Genomic DNA, 19,803 nt, shown 5'->3' on the forward strand with positions numbered 1-19,803 from the left:
TTACATTTACATTTGAAGCCCTGCAGCAGTCATTACATAAAATGTATTTGCTAGCCAGGGCAAAAATCTACCTTTGGACATGTTGCATAATGTATCTACTTCTACTTCAGAAGAATACCCAGAATGCCTTTCAATCTGATGTTTACCATTGATGTTTTAAATAGTACAAAAACTGTTGGTTACCATTATGAAAAAATACCCCAGAGAATATACTAATGGACTTAAAAAAACAAATTATTTTTGTGTATTTGTGTAGAGATTTAAAGCAGAGGTTCGCAACATAGGGGTCAGTGCCCCTCCAATGGGTCACAATATAAACCTTAACAGACACAAGTTGATTCATGGGAGAAATCAGAATCAGAAAATTTAGGGTACTCAATCATATCACCCCCCAACAGACAAAATATGTATGTGTAGTTTATGTTTCAGGAAGGACAAATAAAGGGGCATTTTTCTCTGGAATATGCCATTGTCGCGTGTGTGTGTGTGTGAGTGTGTGTGTGTGTGCGTGCGTGTGTGTGCGTTCGTGCGTGTGTACCTGCAGGATACAGCTGGTGATGTCGGAGGCTATCTTGGCATGCGGTGTGTCCTCTGTGTTTTCACCTTGAGGGGTGAGGTTATGTTCCAGACACGACTCCCACAGCCCCACCAGTGCCACGCTGTGTCGCTCGATGGAGCTCGTCTCCCTTATGGCTGTGGTGATGCGCGTTATGCAAATTTCCACCACCGCCTGGTCGTTGTCGTTGGTCAAATAGTCCTGTCAGCCAGCAGACAGTAATAGGATGCAAAATTAAGGCTACAATGATAAATTAAGGACAAAAAGATGAATTATGGATGAGATCATAAATAATGAATGAAACTGATATTTTCTCTGTAATATTTTTAGATAAATATCGTTTATATATGTTAATTTTTCCTGTCTGAACACGCCTTCTCACCAGTGAGCAGGAGATGGCCTTGATCTGGTCCAGAGCTTGTGACAGGCAGTCCTCGATATCTGTGTCCTCCAGAGAGAACAGATCCCCAGCTCTGGACAGATCCCTCTGGCCCAGCACCTGGCTGAACAGCTGGTGCATCCTGGTCCTGGTTTAGGACAGACCAGTTTGGGACTGTTTGCCCAGTTTAAGATTCCTTAATTGAGAATGAGCAAATCCCTGACATAATACTCCAGGAAAATCTTGAATTACAGGAAGAGCTTTTCACCTTTTGGTTTTAGGAATCCATTGAAGTAGTATACAGCATCCTTTGCATTCTGATCCCAAAACGGTAGAAAATAATTGTATAAAAAGTCTAAAAGTGCATCAAGTTAACTGGAGAAATACTATACTAATGGGATATAAATAAAACATTGGAAATCGTTAACTGTATTTTTTTTTTTTTTTTTTGATGAAATCTCGTCAATACAATCCAGGATCAGGTAGGTTGGACAGGAGTGGGACCTGTTTGGCCCAGTGTTTTTCTGGGTCTGCCTGTGGCCTGTTACCATGGAGACAAGGCATATTCTGGAGATGGCAGCCTTTCTAAAGTAGAGACCTGAAGAAGAGAGGGGGGGAAAGAGAGGGAGAGCAAGATTAAATTAACTAAACACAACTAAATGCTGAGATGTTCATTTTGTACACAAACTAATATTCTGGCAAGAAAAGACTGAGCAGCTGTGAGTGGGAAAATCAATTTTGAGTCAGTGCAAGAAGCTGTAGAGGTTTAATTAGAATTTTTTTCCTTTGGTTGTAGGTCTCAAGAAACAGACTTGAACAACTTGGAAAACCAAGAAACAGATCAACAGAAGTGGATTCAATTTTGGGAAATGTGCATATATATATATACCCCTTCCCTAGAGTTAGGTGAGAAGATTGATACCACTCTCATAACTGTCTGTTAAATATGAAGCTACCACCTGCACCCAGTTAGCTTAGCATAGCATAAAGACTGGAAACAGGTGGTGGTTCCAAAAGGAACAAAATCTGCCAACCAGCACGTGGCCAGGCACAGTACCTTCTGGGAATATTGTCACTGCCATTGCTCTCTTGGCCAGGTCACTCTTGAAAAAGAGATTTTAATCTCAGTGAGACTTTTAACCTGGCCAAATAAAGGATTTTGGTTTTTGATTAAACAAATAAAGGTATAATGAGGAGGTATGATGTGTTAATTAGGGTAGTGAGCTTGAATTTGTTTATCTTCAAACAATGAGAGTTGGATCAATGTTCTCCACCAACCTTCAGCTAGAAAGCAAATAAGCATATTGCCCAAAATGTTGAACTATTTCTTCATGTGAAAGTGACATTCAACAACATTAGAAGCATCTTAAAATATCTGCTCAAGCACTCCTCCACTGTTTTTCACCCTTGCCCCTATCTCTCTTTTCAAAACCTTTCCTTCCTTTAGTTTTCACTCCTTCTGTCCAAGTGGAAGTTAATATGTGGTGATGTGAACTAAACGACTCCTAGGTAATGTGTGACAAATCTGCAAAAAAAATCATACATTCCTACCAAAATGCATAAACATGCCATGTATGTACTCTGGAAATGTGTGACTGCTGTTTCCAGGTTGTTTAACTAGTGCAGCCTCAGTGACATTCAGGGTGAAAATAGTACTGGCTGAAGTCATAGTGAAGTCACACTGCAGTCCATCTTCTAAATTATGGGTTGGGATCGAATATGGCAAAATAGTAATTACATGAACAGTCTTTACAAGTTTTAAACTTCCTCAATTTATTTAAAAATTGGATCAATTGTTATTTTCTAACTATGATTACTGTCAGTGATTATTAAAAGTAGTTATTCATAATGGAAATACATCTAATGCTTCAATGAGAGTACACAGTCTTCTGCCATTAAGTGTTATGAATGAGGTTAGAGTTGTGGGATTTCAAGTTTACAGAGTTAACCATTTACCTGCCATTATCGCTGTTCCTGTCAGCCTTAATTAAACATTAAAACATTAACACTACGAGGGGCACCGGAAGGGCCAAGGATTACACACACAAAAACATAAACACACAGTTAATATATGCTTGCGTCTAAAAGTGTGATATACCCCGGCTTCACACACCTGTCCTCCACATATGGTACAGATTTAGTACAAACACATGCACAAGATCGCTTCCTGTGATGCTACAGAAGCATTCTGCGAGTAGGAAACACACACACTCTTTCACTTTAAAGCCGCCACCCAGCCTGTCTGCCTGCCTGCCTGTGATCATGGTGAGTTTGCTCAGAGCTGAACTCTGCCTCCTCTCAGAGGATGAGCAGCTAAGCATATGTATCTGTGTCATTGTCTGCTCTCTGCAGCCGTTTCCCTCCACAATCAGACGTCATCTCATCCTCACACCATTTCTCTCAAAGCCACATTTGGAGCGAGCCCAAGCTAGACCACAGGAAAGCACAAAGCGGAGCACTAGGGAGACCGTTATCTCTCCTGCCAAGCCGGTGATGGCCATGGAAACCCTCCCATTGCCAGGATACCACATCAGGAATTCTTATTGGTCCAAGCCGGGCCGTTGGGACCAAAACAACAAAACAACCGTGAACACAGAGCGAAGAGATTTATCTGTCACACAGACAGAGTCACACACAAACCTATTATCCCTGTTGTGTAGAGCAACAATCAGCGCTTGAGAGCAATCAAAGCCACAACCAAAGCTAATTCTGTATGAGTGTTTTGGAGAGGTATCAATCACCAATTACCTGTAACATCTTTCATACATATGTATAGACAGTATATATTTGAAGTCACACAAGCGCTGGATGTTGAAGCTGAATACGAAATGTCCACAACGTTGAGTATTGAAAAGTGTCAGGTACAAACAGCTGGCATGTATTACTTGCTAAGATTTGTATTCTTCTTTACTTATTCTTTAATTAGTCTGTTTTTGTTGAGGCATAGTTCGTGTATCATTGTATGTGTTTACATAGCATTTAACAACTGACAAGTTTAAATAAAAAAGGGGTTTTAGAATACACAATTACATTCCTCACAGTATTGGACTAGTAAACATTTCAAATGTTATCCATCCCTATACTATATGAATTTGGCAAGAAACATATAAAGTTAGATTGAAAGAAGTTTAGAAAGAAAAAAAGAAAGGAAAGAAAGAGGAGGAACTGACAAAAAATTGAGGCAGGGAAGGAGAGATGGAGAGGATCAGACAGAGACAACAGATCAACAACCGAAACTAGAGGTACCACCTTGTTGTTGTACGCCTCCATCAACCAGCCAAGTTGCAGAGAATATAATGACAATCTCTCCTTCCTGAGTTACAGTGTTGAGTAACGGTAAGTGTTTTTGCAGAACATAATGATGTCACAGTGCAGAAGACCTTTGACCATTTGGATATAAAATGTCATCACTTCATAACATTCATACATTTGTGTTAAATTGTGTGATAATTAGCGTAAGAATTTGTGAGTCAAAATGTTTTGTGAATGAGTATAAGTGCATGTTGGTGCCAATCTGAAGAAATTCTCTCAAGACAGTCTTGAGATATCACAGTCAATAGGCCAAAAACATGTTTTGACCTTTGACCTTTGACCACAGAAATCTAATCAGTTCATCTTTGAGTCCAAATGAACATTTGTGCCAAATTTGAAGAAATGATGAAATTCACTCGAGGTACTCCTGAGATATTGCATTCACAAGAATGGGACGGACAGAGGTACAGACAGACATACAGACGGATGGATGGATGGACAGACAAACCGAAAACATAATACCCGACCCTGGGTGTCACCAGTGCGGAGGCATAAAAAGAAACACACAGTCAAAGTAGTAGGGAGAAGTAAGATTTGGCTAACACACTCGGAGCGAAAGAGAAAAGAAGAAAGCAACAGAGACAGAGAACCTGAGAGAGAGAAAGCAAGAAGTGGATAATGTTTCGGTGTCCTGAATTCCCTGTGTAACCTGCAGACAGCTTTTCATTATTCTGCCTGAGTGCCTCAAAAACACTTGCATACACACACACACACACACACACACACACACACACCTGCACACAGATACAGTATAATATATATACACGCCATCCTCTCCTTCTTCAAAAGTGAAAGGTTGTGTTTATTTACTCTATCCATTCCTGCTCCAAATATGACACAACCCACCTGACTGAGCACCAGTGTGCATGGGTGCGCGAGTGCATGTGTAAGTAAAAGCAGAGGAATAAATGAACCTGAGGAATTTCAGTTCTTAAACAATCAGCTAGTTGCTATTAATCACCCAGCTACGGCTCAGCAAGCTCAGGAATGCAACCTTTACACACACATGCACACACACATGCACACACACGCGCGCACACACACACACAACACGCATATCTGCGTTGTGGTTTTCATTTTTATATCTCAATAGCATGTTGTCTGTCATACTTCTGCAAACACTCTGATAACATTAATCCGTCCAATGAATTTCAGTTGATGTAAAGCTCTAGCAGGCATCCACATGTTGCAGGAGAGCTGTGAGCAGGCCACGGAGTGAGGGGTGGCAGGGGGTGCGTGCTGGGGGGCCGGTGTGAGGGTAAGGGTTTATGTGAGGACAATGTGACCAAAGGGTCTCCCTCTCCCTCTCCCTCTCCCTCTCTCTCTCTCTCTCTCTCTCTCTCTCTCTCTGCCACTACTGTCTTCACTCAGGACTCAGAGAGAGAGAGAGAGAGAGAGAGAGAGTGGGTGGGAGAAAACACTGGCTCTTTTGTGTGACCTATAAGACAGACCCCCCCCCCCCCCCCCCCCCGTCTCTCTCCCTCCCTCTCTCTCTCTGCTCACTCGGCCCTATCCTTCTGTGTAATGTGCACCTGCTCGGCCTGCAAGACATTATACACACACACGCACACACACACAAATACTTTAGAAAGTAGCTGGGTAAAAGGGAGAGACAGAAGGGGACCACGGAAGAAATAAAGCTGCTTTATGTTTACTGTTTTCTCTACATCACTGCTTCATATCTGAGTGTGTACGAATTAAGAAGCAAAGAGTGGAAGAAATATTTCTCTCATCTTTTCTTTCTTTCTTTCTTTCTGCCACACATACACAGAAGTTCCCCTGTCTATTTCTCTCTTTCTTTCTTAACTTATTTTCTTCTTTATTTATGCACATAATTATCATGTGGATTTGAGAGTAGGGGGCATGGGGAAGGAGGGGTGGGGGTTTGGAGTAGAGGCAGCTTGAACCCTGTTGGAAAGCTGCTTTTCAAAAACTGTTTGAAGTTCCTCATCTCACACATTAGGACAAAGATAAATATGCCCAACTGGCCATCATTCTGCAGCCTGAAATCACTTTAAAAACACATATTCTGGACTTGATTTGTATTTGCTTTTGTGAATTAGGCTACAGCGTTTGGTACTGTATATGTTTTACCCTTTTGTAACTATACTCTAAAGATGGCATATTAACTTTGGTATTAAATGGCAAATCAGAGTTTGCTTTGTACGCCTCTGGTAATGTGCAAATAAGAAGCATGTGTTACAAAATGCACTAAAGTAAACTTAGAGAGAACAGAAGATCCAGCACTAATCTCAAGTGCGTTAAAGAGCAAAAGTCAAACATTTATGGGGCTTGTTGCTGGTTGTTGGAAATGTTGGAGGGTATCCTGAAAGATACAGCTTCCCTGAATGGGAAAGGTCAAGGATCACAAAAGCTCACAGGCTTCATCCTCAGGGGTCCACGAATACCTGTACAAATTTCAATGGCAATCCCTGAAACGTGTAAATCTGGATGGCAGTACAGTGATGAACCAACAGACAGACAGATAGACCCACAGGCCAACACTGCCATCCCTACAGACAAAAAGTTCTTTTGAAAATGGCTTTTGGTTATAGAAAAGCTACAGTGAAAGATAAATATACACATGCTCAGCTGATCTAGTGGTTTAAATGATCTACTTGAATACATCCCACTGCACCTGGTCCCTTTAAAATACTGTCAGTCTGCTGTACCTAAAATGAGTATTTACATTTTGACCAGAACAAAGATTTCTTTCATTCTCTTCTTTTATTCCAAAAAGCTTCAATACTTCCATAAAAAAAATCTAATATTACTATATGATTTGGTCCTCAAATATCTTCCTGTCATATTCTGAGCAGAAATCCACCTTCCATATGAATGGTAGGATTAAAGGCTGGTTAAGGTAGTAGTTATTCCCTATAACTGGGCCAATTGGTTATGTAACTGATGCCATGAATTGCATGAATAAGTAAGATGAAGAAGTCACAAAGAAGAGACTCCCTGAAGACTTCTTTGGAAATAGGTCCACACTGACGCGGATGAGACACTCAGTTAAAACTTCTTAAAGATAGACCCCCGAGGTTTAGCATAGGAATATTGTAGTGTATAGTGTGTGTGTGTGTGTGTGTGTGTGTGTGTGTGTGTGTGTGGAAGAAAGGGAAAGTTATCCATTATTTATGCCCTGCAGTTATGCAGCTGTGGAGCGACGACTGGGAATTACAGTATGACAGGAGCTGCAGAAAACAGCTACTGTAAAACACACTGAAGCCAGTGAGAGATACAGAACGACAGAATAGGAAATACGAAGAGACAGAGAGAGAAAGCAGAGGTTGAGCGGGAGGGGAACACTTGGGAGCTAACATCTCATTCTCTCTCTTGACAGTGGTCGCTGCGGACCCGATAAGAGCAAACAGAAGCAGACCACAGGAACACTTAATGTTACACTCAAGGGACGGAAAGAGCACATACGTTATGAATAGCAAAGAGATAAGTTAAAATGGTTCAGACACACACAGAGAATGATGTCTTCTCTGGATGTGTGGCCTGTTATCCTCCAAAACTTTGGCTCTAATCTAATGCTGCCTCTACAAAGACCCACACTGTGTTCATGTAGTGCCAAAATAGTTATCTGATGAATTAATTCATCAAAGAGTCAATCTACAGAAAATAAATCAACAGCAATTTCAATAATCCATTCTCAAATGTTAGGATTTATTATATATGAGGATGTAAAATTGTGATTCATCTATTTTCTCGATTACTCTAGAAATCGTTTAGTCTATAAAATGTTATGAATGAAGCCCCTCACAATTTCCCAGACCCTAAAACAACGTCTTCAAAATGGTTTCAGTTGCTTCAAAGTTGTTTTGACCAACAAATTCGCCATAACCTAAAAATATTTAGTTTACTATCATACACGGCAAAGATGAGCGACAAATTGTTTCATCAGAGGCTGGAACCAGCAAAAGTTTGTGGCATCTTTAATTTAAAAAAAAAATTGACTGAAGAATTAATCAATCAATCAATCAAAATAGCCACTGCTGTTGATTAGACTAATTCATTTTGGTTTACCCTTCAGAATAAAAGTTTTCTTCTTATAACAGAAGTATCATAATGACTCAAACTCAATTTTAACCCAGATAGGTCATTCAGAAATATATTTTGGGACCCACTGTGCTGGATTCCACAGTGAAACTAATTTCAGTTGCAGACAGGGGAAAAAAATAATAATAGAAGGTCTCTATAGACCGATCTACTGACTTCTTTCTTTTTTTTCAGTTTGTTTGTGTGTGAGTGTATGTGTGTGAGTGTGAGTGTGTGTGTGTGTCTCAGCAGGCATAACTGTGTCAAATGGCAGTGAATCCAGTCTAAAGTGTGGATGGGGGGGTGGGGTGGGGTGGGGTGGGGGGGGGGGTGGGGGGTTCTCTTTGCTCTCAAGTTTGGCTCTGCAGCCTTGTGAGACTCATGACTGCTGAGAGGATTTCCATAGCAGAGAGGAGCAGTGCAGGTTGGACTAGTGCATTACCGCCACACTCAGCCAACTAACATTCACGCACGTTTTCTACACCATCCATTATTCATCACTCCCCGCTGCCTTCCGCAGCCCAAACCCAGGGTCTGGAGTGGAGAGCTGTACGGAAGTGTTGTGGTTTCAGCATATAGGCTACCGGTCTCGCCCGGGAATGCAGGCTTTAAGGAACACATTCAGCACACAAAACATCAGGACCTCATTCTTGATAGTGAGCTGCTTTCAAATATCCTAAATACATGTTTAATAGGTTTCTAAGTTTAGACATCTTTTAATAACCCGCTTCCTCCACGTTATCTAGATTTCCTGTGTTCTGAGTAAGTGATTACAGTGAAGAAATGAGCAATGGATCACAGCTTTCGCTTGGAGGGTGTAGGCTGTAACATGTAAAAAGCACTGTCTTAATACATCAACTTGCTTGCTAAAAATATATCCAACTTCCTTCTATTGGTAGCTGAAAAACACCCAAATGTCATCAGCACTAGATAAATTCACATATCCCTGTTTAACCATCTTTTAACTGAAGAACTGAGCGTGTCCTCATTCCAAGATAACATATGTACCTTTTCAGAAACAGAATCACATGGAAAAGAATTAAAGACTTGCAAGCTAATCTAAATTACATGCATATGTGCCATATATGACACAAAATACAGTAAGGTCTTCACAATGGAGAGAAGCAATGAGGTCAACTGGACACAATTAAATGACACCTGAATGTGATTTAGATTTAGTCCACTCAACTGTCCCTGTGATCGATCGGCAGCTTCCACCTTGAGTGCGTACAAAAAGACTGAAAACATGAATGACTGAATGGATTACAGGCTGCTATTTGAAGGAGGTTGACTACAAGAGTGTCCTTCCTTTCTGAGACACCAACATCTGTCCGTCTCAGAAGTCTGTGACCTTGAGGAGTCGTCTCCCCGTCTGCATTCACACACACAAAGGTGGAGCAACAGGAGACATCGACTTGGACAGAGCAGCATGAGGAGAAGAAATGGACAGACTAAATGTGAGTTATGTGACTGAACTCGCCTGTCAAGCTCTCAGGACACATTCCACTGTATTTACACTGAAACACACACAGAGAGAGAGAGAGAGAGAGAGAGAGAGAGAGAGAGAGAGAGAGAGAGAGAGAGAGAGAGAGAGACTGACTGAATAGAAGTAAAGCAGGTGTAAGTAAGTGGTCTGAGACACCATGTTTCCAGCAAAACCTAAAAATATAATGTACCATGTGTATATGCACCCCACCTCAGCTTCCTCCTACCGCTCCCCTTTAACTCTTTTATTTCTATAAGGTGCAATAGCCTATGTGTATCCTGCAAATACACTCTCAGCATATGCCATAATTAACAAGTTCACCCTATATTATATATTGAGTGCTCGCCTGCAACAGCCCACAAGAACACCTCTCCAACGCACCTGCGCGCTCCCACTGTGTTTGTGCATTTCTTAGGTAAAAGGTATTTCATGCACGGTCTTCACCTCATCCAGGCAACTTTTCCCGACATCAAGGAATGTGGGAGGCATTCGCGCATTTACCCCCGGCAACGCGTTTTCTGTCTCCAGTGACAGAATGCCGTGCAGCAACAAAGCCAAAAGCTAATTCATTCCTGAGCACACCTACAGCGTCGGTCAGCTTACCTGGCTCCACGCAGGACGAGGACGCATCCGGCTCTGAATGTGGAGCTCCGACTGCAGGGCTACCTCCAAACCTCGGTCCAACGCTGCACATAGCAACACAAATTACCCCTGCACAGCTTCAAGTCCCCCCCCCCCCCCCCCCCCCCCCCCCCCCCCCCTTTACAGAGCAAGCCTTTATTCGTCCTCTCCGGCCAGCATTGGAAAGCGCGCCATCGTGCGGCCGACCAGAGCCGGAGGCGCAACAGGTGGACGGAGGGAGGGACAGGTTGGGATGCTGCCTTCAAGCGCTCTCGGGAAATATATCAAGTAGGTCACCAATGACTTCTGTAACCTAAGAAACTAACATATTCGAGGTCACATATGTTAAAGGTTAAGGTGTAGACTAAATAAACCTGTAACTTCATTCAGTAATTCGCTCTTCATTTAATAGTGTCAATGGTTTAGGCTGCATGGAAACCTCACAACCTAAAGCCTAGTAGAAAAATGCATTGAGTGGTTTATCAGTTCAGTATGTTTCTGTCATTTTTCTTTGTGAGACATATAACTGACACAAAATTTCATCTCTAACAAAATAATCCAAATATCATTCCCGTTTTCTTCAGATGCTCTGACATAGATCACATGTTTGTTACCAGGTCAGGTTTGCTCTCGCCTTGGCCAAGTAGTTTAACTTGAAATTATGATCTAATCTTTCTTTAAAAAGAAGATATTAAAGGCAGCATGGCACCACGTACAGAGAGCATGGAGAGAGAAGGTAGATTAAGCCTCATAACTTTGTGGCTGTCTTCCAAAGCAGAGTTATCCATAATCCCTCCTCCATGCTTAGACATACTGTTTAATGTTTGCAGCAACCCCTTAGCTGTATGGGGTTCAGAAGAGAAAGATTATGGGCCCAATTCAGTTATCAGTTATTGATCTGCCCAAAAAGTCGCTGTATTTCTTAAAAATAAAAATAATAAACATATTGTTATTAGTGTTGTTACTATTATTATCAGTGGGAGTGGGATAGTAGTAGCAGTACACAGGGGCATTTGTGTATTTATTTATTTATTTGTCTATTGCGATTCGATCAGTAGGTGGTGGTATTTCTCTAGGCATCACTCGTAGCAAGTGAAGATGAAAACGTGTTCAGTTTCCGCCGCGTCAAGGTAATAAGGGTAGTATAGGAACTTTTTGCCTTCAAAATAAAAGATCTCTCTGTTGAGATGTCAGAATTATTAACTATACAATATATAATATATTTAATTTTAATATATATATATATATATATATATATATATATATATATATATATATATATATATATATATATATTAAAATTAAAATTAAAGTAAGTGTATTGTCTTTTTCTTCAGTAGCTTACAGGCCACTGCAATATCAAGAAATCATCTTCATACAGTCAGTCCTCTATGCATCTAGGCTTCTGTGTTAATGGAATATTGCATTTGTAGAGTTTGTGATAAAATATTATTTATTACAAATGAATCTCGGGGCGAGGTTATCCATTATCTAACCAGTAGTTCGCAAGTATAGATATAACGCAAGCATGTACGTGGTGATATTATTTTGAAAATCCTCACAGGATGTGGTGGAGGTATTCAGGATGTGTTGACAATAGTGGCCCGCCAGTGATGGACGATAATGTGAGCAGCTCATACACAATCTTCATTACAAAGGCTAATACTGAGTAGATGAGGTGTGAGGATGTGGGGGAAGTTAACCCCCAAACAGCCTGCAGCCCGCTGCGAGCGCATTTCATCAGGTGATCCGTTATCTGAAGCTAATTTTAGCCATCTCTGTTTGTTAGCATCTCTTCCTCAAGTCTATGCAAATTTGCCTAAACAATGACAGCGACCAAAGCTAATGCAAACTGGGCTAAAATTGGGCCACTGGTGCTCATTTTTTTTACTGTGAACAGAGTGTGCAAATTAAGCCCACTGAGGAATTATGAAGGTATTTCTCGAAATATATACGTATTTACTAGATCGGGATGTATCCAACACTTCTCACTGCTCTTTTTTAATTGATAGTTGTGTATCTGTGTCTGTTTTATCTCTTGCAGAATCGTCAGATGAAAGAACAAATCTTCGTATATCTGTTTTACGCGGTAGGTAGTGGTGTGGGCTTTGTTTCCAAAATAAACACACATCTGCTTAGAAACTGGAAGCGGTGCTATCTGCAGCAGGAGCGCAGAGCCAGTCCCCTCCCTCACCCTCCCCGATGGCCACTGCGCGCTTCCCCGGGAAGAGTGTGGACGTGGCCGCCGCTAACTGGACCCCTCCAGCGCTGGGCAGGCCGCTGTGTGTTAACGGGACACCGTGGATCCTTTACCTGCTGGAGGAGTGTGTGGATAATGTGTGGGAGTACTGCAGCGTGGTGATAGGGCTCATATCCATGTTCTGCTTTCTGCTGTCCACTTTACCGTAAGTACTGACAGTGATGCTCCACCCCAATAAAATGTTGAATTACCAAGTGCGTATATTATCTATCTATCTATCTATCTATCTATCTATCTATCTATCTATCTATCTAGGCAGGTCTATGAAGCCTATCGTAATGGTAAAGTGGAGGAGGCCATGTCTTTTGGTTTCCTCTTCTTCCTCTTCAGTGGGGACGTGACCAGCTTTGCAGGCTGTTACCTAACTAGTCAGCTTCCTATTCAGGTAAACACTCACATTACAACCCAGTCTGGCTGTTTTTTGTTTTTTTTTGGCTGTTCACAGCTTTACACTGTGTGTGTCCCTGCTGTGAACTGACATTTGCTTTCTTGTTTCTAAAATTGGTGATTTATCACATGACACATAAACTGTGCTCAGTCCTTCTTTGTGTCAGAGGTGTTGTGTTCACTTATTTCGTGTTTAGTTCACTCATTTAAAACATTTCTAGAATAAACTTCTGTTGTGATTTGGTGCCACGTAAATAAAAATTGACTTGATTTGATTTGACTTTACATCATATATAGACAGAATAAGTTTTGATGGCAGAAGGTTCGTGAGGCTTTGAGTTTTCTATATTTATATTGCACATGAAATTCTGTACTCAGCTGCCTTACAAATGTGATCAATTAGTTACACAGGACAAAATAACATTTTTGTTTGCCTTCTCTTTGTCTCTCTCCCTCCCTCCCCCTCTCTCAGGTGGTCACAGTGGTGTTCTACATCTTCACAGACCTGATCCTCATCTCCCAGTTTCTCTACTATAAGATCAAGAACAGCTCCAGCAAAAGTAAGCCCTGATGTTTTCTCTTGAGTAGAGGAGCTGGTGAGTGATGCCAGTGCTGTGTGAGTCAGCCATATCATGTCCCTCCAGATTAAAGAATAGCGTAACCATGAGGAAGGAAGTACCTCCTGTTTCCTCCTCCATCACTGCTAATTTATCACTAATACTCACAATGATATAACTACTGTGATTATGGTTTATTGTATTGTTGCGTTATATGTGATTAAGTTGTTTCTAATCGTCATGTTAACAGGTAAGCGTACTAATAGACTGTGCTTAAACTGTCCTGCTCAGTCTGTATCATGGTCACAGTTCTTTAAAATAATGAATCTATAGGATCTCCAGACAGTTTGTTAATGTAATGTGTTCATGTTTTAAGAAATGACTGTTGGCTGATATATTGTTATCTGATTTAAAAAAAAAAAAAACCCTCAAATATCAGTATCAGTGTTTAAAAAAATCCAGTCTACAAAACATAGTTCAATAGACAAGATCAATATAACACGAATGGAAATAATTGTTGCTGTGATGGTATGAAGTCAGCAAACCAGCCACCTGCTGACCTCAGTGGTGACAGAGACGTTTCCAGTTGTCATGTACGTAGGAGTGGTTACCACCGGAGCCAAGAGTGCAAAACTACTGAATGACACATAGACATGCTGAGCCTTTCAAAGACTGCTGTCAGAACTGCATGTTTTTTTCAGCCTTTGTTATTAGCAACTTTTTTATGTCATTGATAGAGCAAAAATAATATCGTACCTGGTGTAAAACAGTAGGCACTATTTATAGGACTGTCAGCTAAATCTCAGCTAATGCACATTGTTGAATTTGGTTCTGGGCCTGTTTTCACTGTCACTTCTTTATTTTGTCTTTGTGTGTTTGTCCTCTAGAGAGCCCTGCGTTGAAGTGGTTGTGCTTCACGTGGTGTGGTGCTGCTACGTTAGTCCTCCTGGCTTTACCCAAGCTCTTCATAGACAATAGCGTAACCTTAGACACCCTGGTAGGTAAATTGTGTGTGTTTGTATCCATATGTGAATGTGTTCAGAGGTTGGCTTTACATGTTCATAAATCAGCAACATTTTGACCCTATCATCTCTCTGTGTCCTCATCTCTCCCAGAGTCCAACTACCTCTAAATCGGTGGAGATCACAGGCTATATATGTGGATACCTGGCATCTATCTTCTACCTCAGCTCTCGTCTCCCTCAGCTCTATAAAAATGTAAGTGGCGATTTGTTTGTTTGACTCAGCTGAGATATGGGGGTTGTTTCCATGGTTTGTGTGTGAGCTGCACCATCCTGAGGGGAGATCTTGGACAGCTTTTTCGGGCTCCCATCCAAGGGAGTCTGTGAAGACTGCACTTATTATATGTCAGTTAGTCATAAACAGGGACTGTGTGTGTTTGAAGAGGGAGGTGGGATTTGTGTGTTTGTTTGTCAAAAATGAACCAGGCATTGAAGACAATGGTGCTGTTGTACCAAAGTAACATGGCTCAGATGCAGCTATTAATCACCAGAGGGGATTGTCTCTGTAGGCTGTCAGTGCAAGAGAAACTTGTGCACACACACACACACACACACACACACACACACACTATTGTAAATCATTCCAGTCAGATTTACCCTGGGAAAGACCTGCATGTTCAAACATGTTTGTTTTTTTTTTTCAGCTGAAAGCCCAAAACATTTTCACCAAATCATTCCAAGTGGCAAGTCACTCATCCAGTTTGGTGGAATAATAAAAGATAGCATGCCATTATTTATTATTCCCTCAGTAGTTCTATGGCAAACACGTTCTAAGTATTGCTTGGGTCCTGCCCACGCAGTAATCTACAGAGCGTTCACATGTTGCCAAGCAACATTTCAGTATTTCACACGTTTGGGGACAGACTGAACTCAGTAGCAACACCACAGTATAAAACTCCATTATTCAGCCAAGGTCAAAATGTTTCTTTGGATTCACAATATTGGATACATGCTCTCTGTAGTGGTGTCTTACAATACAAAAAGGTGATGAAGGGTAAAAGTAACACCAGCTTTATCCTTTAATCTCATTACGGTGAGAAAAGAAATAACTTGTTGTTAGTGAAACAGAAACCAGGCTTGTGGTGAACATATTGTGCCCAATCTTTTCCTTTTTCTCTTGCTGTGGGTTTTCACATGTGTATGCCATAAGGCAATGCTCCACTAACAGCAGAATGCTAAAGTAAAGAAGAAGTGATACCCATGGAGAAGCTGTGGTTCGGTGTGTGATCAAAATACTGTAAACTCTTCCCATTCTAGTTCCAGCGACAGTCTACAGAGGGGACCTCTTACCTGTTGTTTGCCCTGGCCATGATGGGCAATGGGACATATGGGTTGAGCGTCATTGTGGTCCTACCTGCACTGAGGGGCTCCAAACAGACCTTCATCATCAAACATCTGGCCTGGCTCATTGGCAGCCTGGGAGTCCTCATACTTGACTTCTTTGTATCCTTTAAATCACAAGTCCAGCCACAAGCTGACTGTACCAAGCCCATCATATCTTCTGATACTACCTGCATGTGAAAACTTGAATCTGTTACAAGTTTAAATTGTCACTGTAATTCCACAGTAGCTGTTCTGAAAACTTGTTCACATCCTGCACTTTTACTTGAATCCATATTCAGGCATTCATTCATGTTGCTTGTTATGTCCTTGTACACTGTTCTGTTTCTTGTATTGTCCCTGTGTTGAATGTTGTCTGTATTTGCTACAGTTGTGAACTTATTATACATATCACATGAACGATCATGAATTGCACCAGCACAGTGCAACTTGCACTGTGGTGAAGTAGCAGGCAGTCATTTGAGACTATGAAGTGTGTTCATTTACTGTTACAGTTTGGTTTGCCTCTGAGTTTTTATATGCCTGAGAATTTTGCATGATCTGTGATCTGTCTGAGACAGTACTCATTTCATTGTTTGGATTTATAATTGGCTAGAAAGCTGCATTAATTACCTATTTGACCGAGCAACATTAATGACAAGGAAAGGAATAATACAATAATTTTCAGGTTAGAAAAAAAAAGGAGAAATCAGTAGTTGCTTGAGGAAAGGGGACCTTGTTCATGTTTCGGTATGAGCCTTAACCTTGTCAGGTGACTGCCCAGTTTGTCATGTACAGGAAGAACAGCTCTGCTAAAAGCAGCAGACTGCTCCGCGTCCCAGAGGTGGAACCTCTTCTGTGTGAGGAAGAGGAACTGTCTTTGTTATAAGGACACAAAACGGACACCAACTTGGACCACTTAGTCAAGAGGGGACCGCTTAGTCTGCACTTTGTTTTTGACCATTCTTTGGGTTTTCTCTGATTATTGATTCACTCACAATGCACTGAGAAAACAGAGACATCACAGAAGCATTTTGTAAAGAAGGAACCTGTGGAGCCAACAGGTAACTCCAGTGCATCTTTGCCGTCTGATTTTCTGCTTAAAAAGACCCACACCATGATCATCTCCTCTGTGGTTTACTGTAGAAATAAGTAAGATCAGGTCAAGATGTTTTTCTTAACACTGAAGAGTCCGTTAAATTAAGCACCACTTTAGAGACATTTCACGGTCTCTCTTCAGGCAGGCGTGTCGCACTTATGAGCACTGTTGTTTTTTTTTTTAATTATTAATTATCCCACCTGGATTTCCTGACTTTGTTTTGGATGCAGTAACTGTATTTTTATTTTTCCACTGGGGAGCACACGCACTCAGAAGAGGAAGCTTAATGCCAGATGTCTTCACAAATACAAGCTTTATGGAGGAACGAAGTGCCCGTTAAATTTACACATTTTTGACAGAGATAAATACTGCTGCAGTGGATGGCAGTATTATAACAGGATGCAGAATTTAGTTTCTCACCTAGTTTGGTATTTTAGTGACTTAGAATACAGAGTTTGTGTGAGCACAGTAATATAGGAACCAACACTAATGTTTTTATGTTAAGTTGACAGATAGTTTGGTCTTCCTGGTTTTCATTCCTCGACGATTAGCTGTGGCCAACAGGAATTTGTCATGAACAAAACATTAGCTCACTAGCTTCACGGTTTGCATGACATTAAATAGACAGGTTGTAAATGTCTGCAGGGGCCATGCCTCCACCTGAAAGATGTCCATTTGACTCCAGGTGTACCATGGCCTCATTGCTACTTCAAAGGGATGTTTCTTTTCTCTGCTTTCCTTGAGAAACACTTTGTTTGTGCCTTTTAAACTAATATAAATGCAAAGTATATCCATTTCAAAACAAAATTATTTTAAAATTAAATGAAGTTAGACTATTGACAGTGATTTATCTAAGTAACTTTTTTTTTGTGGAAAATACAGTGAAACCTTTTGTCCTCTCCATCCTTAAAATATTAACTGCCTCCGTAACTGTGTGTGTGAGTAGTAACTGTTAAGATTTCTTGTCATGGTGTCCTCTTTAGTAACATTTTCATGACATTCATTAAAGAAGACATGATTATTAAATATTGTATTTAAGACAGATCTAAGAATAGGAACACTAAAGGGATGTTATTGAGATACTTGTTAGAGTAATAAGCTTCAAAATCTGTTTGCACATTTAACCTGTTTATAATCTGTCATCAGGTTTAAAGCAGAGAAGCCGCTCTTGTCAGATCAAATTTATTTTTAAAACACCGCTTCCTTTATAGCTTCATTAAAGAACAACACAAAACAAATGGACAACAAAGAAACCAGAGCAGAAACAAAGCAGAACAAACAGTTGTCTTGTTGATAAGCAGCTAAAGTAGAGCAAATATCCGTTTAGATCATTAGCAAATCTAATAGCTACTCAGTGTTGTGCCAAATTTTGTCACTCACTATGTATATAGTGGCGTCAGTGTTTTCAGCTACGTAGTTCAGCTACATAACTAAAGCACTGTACTCACAGAGATCTGCAGCTTTCTCTACCTCATCACAGTGTGGACCCAATTTATTTCTCCCAGTTTACATGATGAGCTTGTAACTGGAGCACATGCTTCGTGTGTGGGAAGAGTAATTGAGCATTGCATTTCAAAGTGTGACAAGTGAAATTAAAATATAACATTTATTTGGTAAAATCTGAACTACTATGTTTCAGAAAATAACACTTATTGAGTATATGTTGCTAATTATTTCCACATATTTCCTGAGCCACATGACTTACCTTTTTTCTGTTCATAGCCAGTCGGGTGATGCAATAATGTGAATTTATGTCAATATTGGGCTGTATTTACAAGTAGTTTTTATAAATTATTTTTATATTGCACAATTTATACTTTGAGCTTTTTTGATCCCTCTCAATTCCTTAAAAATGAGTCAGGTATACTTTTTCAGTCTAGCACAAAAGTGTACCTGTCTATTGTATATATTGCTTCTGTATACTGTAGAACATGTAGTATTTATAAGGCTAGTTTTTACTTTAATGGTGTCATTATAATGCTAAGATGTATTTATTTTCTTTAAATATAATGCTTCATTTTTGTCAGATGCACTTAACTGTGCATGGTCAATTATATTGCAATTCTGAGCTCTGTGCCAGGATGAGTTTACTGAAAATGTCCTCTAATAATAACTGTATAAACAACTGTATGTATGAACAAAACTGAACAATAAACTCCGGTATACACTCAGCTTATTGTCAGAGTTGATTTGGTGACAGGGAAAAGAACGTGGTCACACAAACATGCAAATAACAAACATCCTCTGCTCAGTTTGACAAATATTTGTTATATCTAGCAGCACCGAATTTTTTTCAATTAACAATTCCCACAAAAATGAATATGTTCTAACTATGTATGTTTATTTATTTTATCATAAATATGATTAAATGTTTTATATGCATATGAAGTTGTTACTTAAATGGCTAAATAATTATTCTGAAGGGAGAAGTGATATCTTTAGATTAAATTGCTTGTATGCTGGGTTGTGCTGTTACTCTTCTGTACATACCCAATATCCATTCATATTAAATACAATTTATACAGTAATAATAATAATTTGAAGTGAACTTGTGATTTGTGAAGGTATATTTGAGCCCAGGTTGCGTCCCTCAAAGCTCCTGTAGGCTCACACACTGTATTTATGTCTATATTACAACATGTGTGTCAACATTAGAACTATTTGCACAGCATCTTAACATATGATAGGATTACAACGGCTCTTTGTGATGGGAAAACTACAAGTCTCCAAACTCTCCACCCTCACTTTCCCAGCCACTTTT

At 40.3% G+C, this 19,803-nt stretch overlaps 2 protein-coding genes across 7 annotated transcripts in view; one reads left to right on the forward strand and one right to left on the reverse strand.

Annotated features, from left to right (window-relative positions):
- The window catches only part of veph1 (ventricular zone expressed PH domain-containing 1), a 76,049-nt gene extending 65,255 nt beyond the window's left edge, over positions 1–10,794 (reverse strand). The window contains exons 1-4 of one of the 4 annotated variants that reach the window (XM_071496838.1): positions 10,381–10,513; positions 1,204–1,533; positions 939–1,083; positions 539–757 (exon numbers count right to left, since the gene is read on the reverse strand). In XM_071496838.1, coding sequence (XP_071352939.1) covers positions 539–757; positions 939–1,076 — 357 coding nt within the window. In that variant the 5' untranslated portion in view covers positions 1,077–1,083; positions 1,204–1,533; positions 10,381–10,513. Of the gene's footprint in view, positions 1–538; positions 758–938; positions 1,132–1,203; positions 1,534–10,380 lie in introns of all 4 variants that reach the window. The other 3 variants (XM_071496836.1, XM_071496837.1, XM_071496839.1) reach the window with 3 other exon arrangements.
- A 1,186-nt stretch (positions 10,795–11,980) lies between these two features.
- On the forward strand, positions 11,981–19,213 carry LOC139631766 (lysosomal amino acid transporter 1 homolog). 3 transcript variants are annotated; one of them, XM_071496288.1, is made up of 9 exons: positions 11,981–12,142; positions 12,443–12,487; positions 12,563–12,803; positions 12,914–13,043; positions 13,518–13,605; positions 14,490–14,599; positions 14,718–14,819; positions 15,881–16,066; positions 16,716–19,213. In XM_071496288.1, exons 1-9 carry the CDS (start codon positions 12,085–12,087, stop codon positions 16,830–16,832), a joined length of 1,077 nt encoding a protein of 358 aa, XP_071352389.1. In that variant the 5' UTR covers positions 11,981–12,084; the 3' UTR covers positions 16,833–19,213. The 3 variants fall into 3 exon arrangements, with proteins under 3 accessions (XP_071352389.1, XP_071352390.1, XP_071352388.1); XM_071496287.1 differs by lacking the exon at positions 11,981–12,142 and adding an exon at positions 12,164–12,333; XM_071496289.1 differs by having other exon boundaries at positions 11,983–12,023; positions 12,443–12,803.
- The last annotated feature ends 590 nt before the right edge of the window (positions 19,214–19,803 follow it).

This window comes from Trachinotus anak, unplaced genomic scaffold (assembly GCF_046630095.1).
Source record: "Trachinotus anak isolate AG129_WGS33_773 ecotype Australia unplaced genomic scaffold, CSIRO_AGI_Tana_v1 ptg000014l, whole genome shotgun sequence".
Lineage (NCBI taxonomy): Eukaryota > Metazoa > Chordata > Actinopteri > Carangiformes > Carangidae > Trachinotus > Trachinotus anak.